This window comes from Chiloscyllium punctatum, chromosome 6 (genome assembly GCF_047496795.1).
Source record: "Chiloscyllium punctatum isolate Juve2018m chromosome 6, sChiPun1.3, whole genome shotgun sequence".
NCBI lineage: Eukaryota > Metazoa > Chordata > Chondrichthyes > Orectolobiformes > Hemiscylliidae > Chiloscyllium > Chiloscyllium punctatum.
In genome coordinates, this window is record NC_092744.1 from 54,162,907 (window position 1) to 54,165,893 (window position 2,987).

The window sequence follows — 2,987 nt, forward strand, 5'->3', positions numbered from 1 at the left end:
TGTTTGCTAATCTTTCAAGTTTCTGTTTCAAATTAAACATAACATTTGTTTCATTCCTACCATAGATAAAGTATGTCTTTTAAAAAGGACCAAAATTTATTACAAAATAGTGAGGTGTGAGGCATTTGGTGTTATTTATGCACTAATCAGACAACTACCTAAGTTCAGGGGAAATGTGTAGTTTATCATGAAAATCCAGAAGGTAATATGTGAGAAGCATGGTCTGCTCTAATTTGGATGCAGTTGGATTATCTAGATTCTTATTCAAATGCTTTAAATGGCATAAAGTTCCTGTACTGGCAGTAGAGACGACTTAACCCTCCATGGGAAGTTCGACCTGATCCATTCTGTCTATTTGTCTTTAGTAATGACATGATAACTTCTTTAAAAAAAAGCCAGAAAAATGTTCTGGCATTGAAAATTGTGGAATTTCATTGTGTCAGCATTTAGTTGTGTGTTGGAAATTTAAAATTTACATTGAGTTTGAGCCTCAAGGGTCTGGCTGTGGAACCAGCAATTTGGCTACTGCTGCTGCAGTCGGACTTAGCTAACTTTCTGGCATCATGGTTGGCATTGCTTGAGGTATGATAAGAGAGCAGGATGCTCTGAAATTGTTGGAAAGGTTAATGGCTCATTTGACTACAGTAATTTGCATGAGTTGACACTTACTACTTGCATTGATGTGTGGGAGAGTGGACTATCTCTTCCATCTAAAACACCACAAAAACATCAGTGACACTGAGGACTTGTGCCATGCACCAAATTAATTTCTTCCTCACCACTTCAACAACAGAATCTCACAAAAGGCAAGACATTGTCACTTTAAAGTGTATGTCCTGGAAACAAACCCATGGGACTTGAACAAATGGGCTTCAGCACACTATCCCAAACTATAATGATCTTCGCTTGCTGGCTATTTTAGCGGCCATTGAGCAGCGAGTGGCGGAGCCGAAATGGGGAAGTTTATGAAACCTGGAAAGGTGGTTCTTGTGCTGGGTGGACGCTACGCAGGACGCAAAGGTGTCATTGTAAAGAACATTGCTGATGGGACCTCTGACAGACCTTACAGTCATGCTCTTGTTGCTGCTATAGATCGTTACCCGCGTAAGGTCACTGCCAAAATGGGCAAGAAAAAGGTGGCCAAGAGATCCAAGATCAAATCCTTTGTGAAAGTATACAACTACAACCACCTGATGCCAACCAGATATTCTGTTGACATTCCCCTGGATAAGATCATTGTGAATAAGGACATTTTCAGGGACCCAGCTTTGAAGCGAAAAGCCAGGCGGGAGGCCAAAGTAAAGTTTGAAGAGAGGTACAAGACTGGAAAGAATAAATGGTTCTTCCAGAAGCTTCGATTCTAAATTGTATTTCAATATAAATAAATATTCATGTAAAATGGAAAAAAAAAGGCTATTTTCTGCTGCCATTTGAAGCTGTAAAACTGGGTGAATTTCCCATCCTATCAGTGGGCAGCATCACTGCTGGAGAGCTTGAAGGCAGGAACAATAATTAATTTGGAGGAATAGTGTTTATACCTAAAGCCCCGTGCCTTCTCATCTCTACCAGAGCTAAGCACTGGGTAGGAAGTTCCATTGTCAATACTTCAGGAGCTCTTTCTATCACCACCACTGCTGGGATTAATCCAGCTGCAAGCAGGTCTGTGGCCATGTGACATGAACAACAAGTCAAACTGTGGAGATTTCTTCACCTCAACGGGATGTCACCCCCAGTGAGAAGCAAACCAAGTTCCCAATTGGGGTACTGAACATTATGAATACAGTGCAAGCAGGCATCAGAGCCACCCCGCATTTGCCACGGGACAATGCCTACATTGGTAAAACTATAGGAATTCATTTTGTGTTTTAAACGGCAGCCGCAACTTAAACCCACAGAACTCAGCAGCTGCCGGTCTGCCCACGTGACCGGGAGATGGGAGCCAGAGGACAGATCAAATCCACACTAGGCCAGACACTAACCATGACTCATAGACCGAAACTCCGGAGCTAATTAATATGGAAACCCATCTCCTAATCAAATCAAGAGACTGACTGAAACACACCCATATTCATCAATACAGAACCATCCTGACACAAAGGGCAGGCATCCACCAGACAGGAACGAACAGACTAATACACACCAGCACTCCAAGGGAACAAAGGGGGGGTGCTAGCCTCCAGCCCTCACAGAGAGAGACAAGCAGATAGTACCGGGACCTGTTCACATAATCCAATTAGTACCCTATTGTGTGTACACTGCAACTCTCCTGGGACGGCAGGAAACCCACCATTTGCACCTACTCCAGCGATGTTGGGGAACTATCATCCCATTCATACTCAAAATCCTCACATCCTGACAAAGAAAGATATATAGTGTGTAGCAGTGTGCGGGAACAGCAGAACAGCCGGGAATCGGACCTCGGATGGTATCCGCCGGTGTTACTGTATCAATAAACGTTGAACCGCACTCTGGGCTCGGACTGATATCATTTCATCCGCGCTAACAACAGGGACTCATTGGAAGTCAATGTCTCATCTCTTGACTTGCCCTGGTAAAAACAATGGCTGCAGATGCTGGAAACCAGATTCTGGATTAGTAGTGCTGGAAGAGCACAGCAGTTCAGGCAGCATCCAAGTAGCTTCGAAATCGACGTTTCGGGCAAAAGCCCTTCCCTGCCTTTTCCCTCTCTCTGCCACTACTTATCCTCAGCCATTTATCCCCAATTCCAAAATATTACACACTCGTGGTTTTATTTCTCCATGATCTTGGGACTCCAGGGTGTGCGCTTCCGGCAGTAGTCACAGCTTCCTGAGTGCAAGAATGCCACTCTTTAATTGGCCAGCAGGTCTTGGTTGGTAGGCCTTACAGTCAAGGCCCTCTCATGGCCTTGCCACTTCCTCAGTGCAATGTTGTTTAATCGACCTTCCCGAGAAAAGGCAGTCTGGATGTTTAGCTGGTTCGATATCAGATGAGTCCACTGGCATCAC

General features: G+C 44.2%; 1 protein-coding gene across 1 annotated transcript; it reads left to right on the top strand.

The window, feature by feature from the left end:
• Positions 1–925: 925 nt before the first annotated feature.
• LOC140478500 (large ribosomal subunit protein eL27-like) lies at positions 926–1,389 on the top strand. The gene has a single exon (XM_072571758.1). It carries the CDS (start codon positions 954–956, stop codon positions 1,362–1,364), a length of 411 nt encoding a protein of 136 aa, XP_072427859.1. The 5' UTR covers positions 926–953; the 3' UTR covers positions 1,365–1,389.
• Positions 1,390–2,987: the final 1,598 nt, after the last annotated feature.

Coding starts and splice junctions, on each gene's coding strand:
- LOC140478500 (XM_072571758.1), top strand. CDS start 954: ATGGGGAAGTTTATGAAACCTGGAAAGGTGGTTCTTGTGCTGGGTGGA.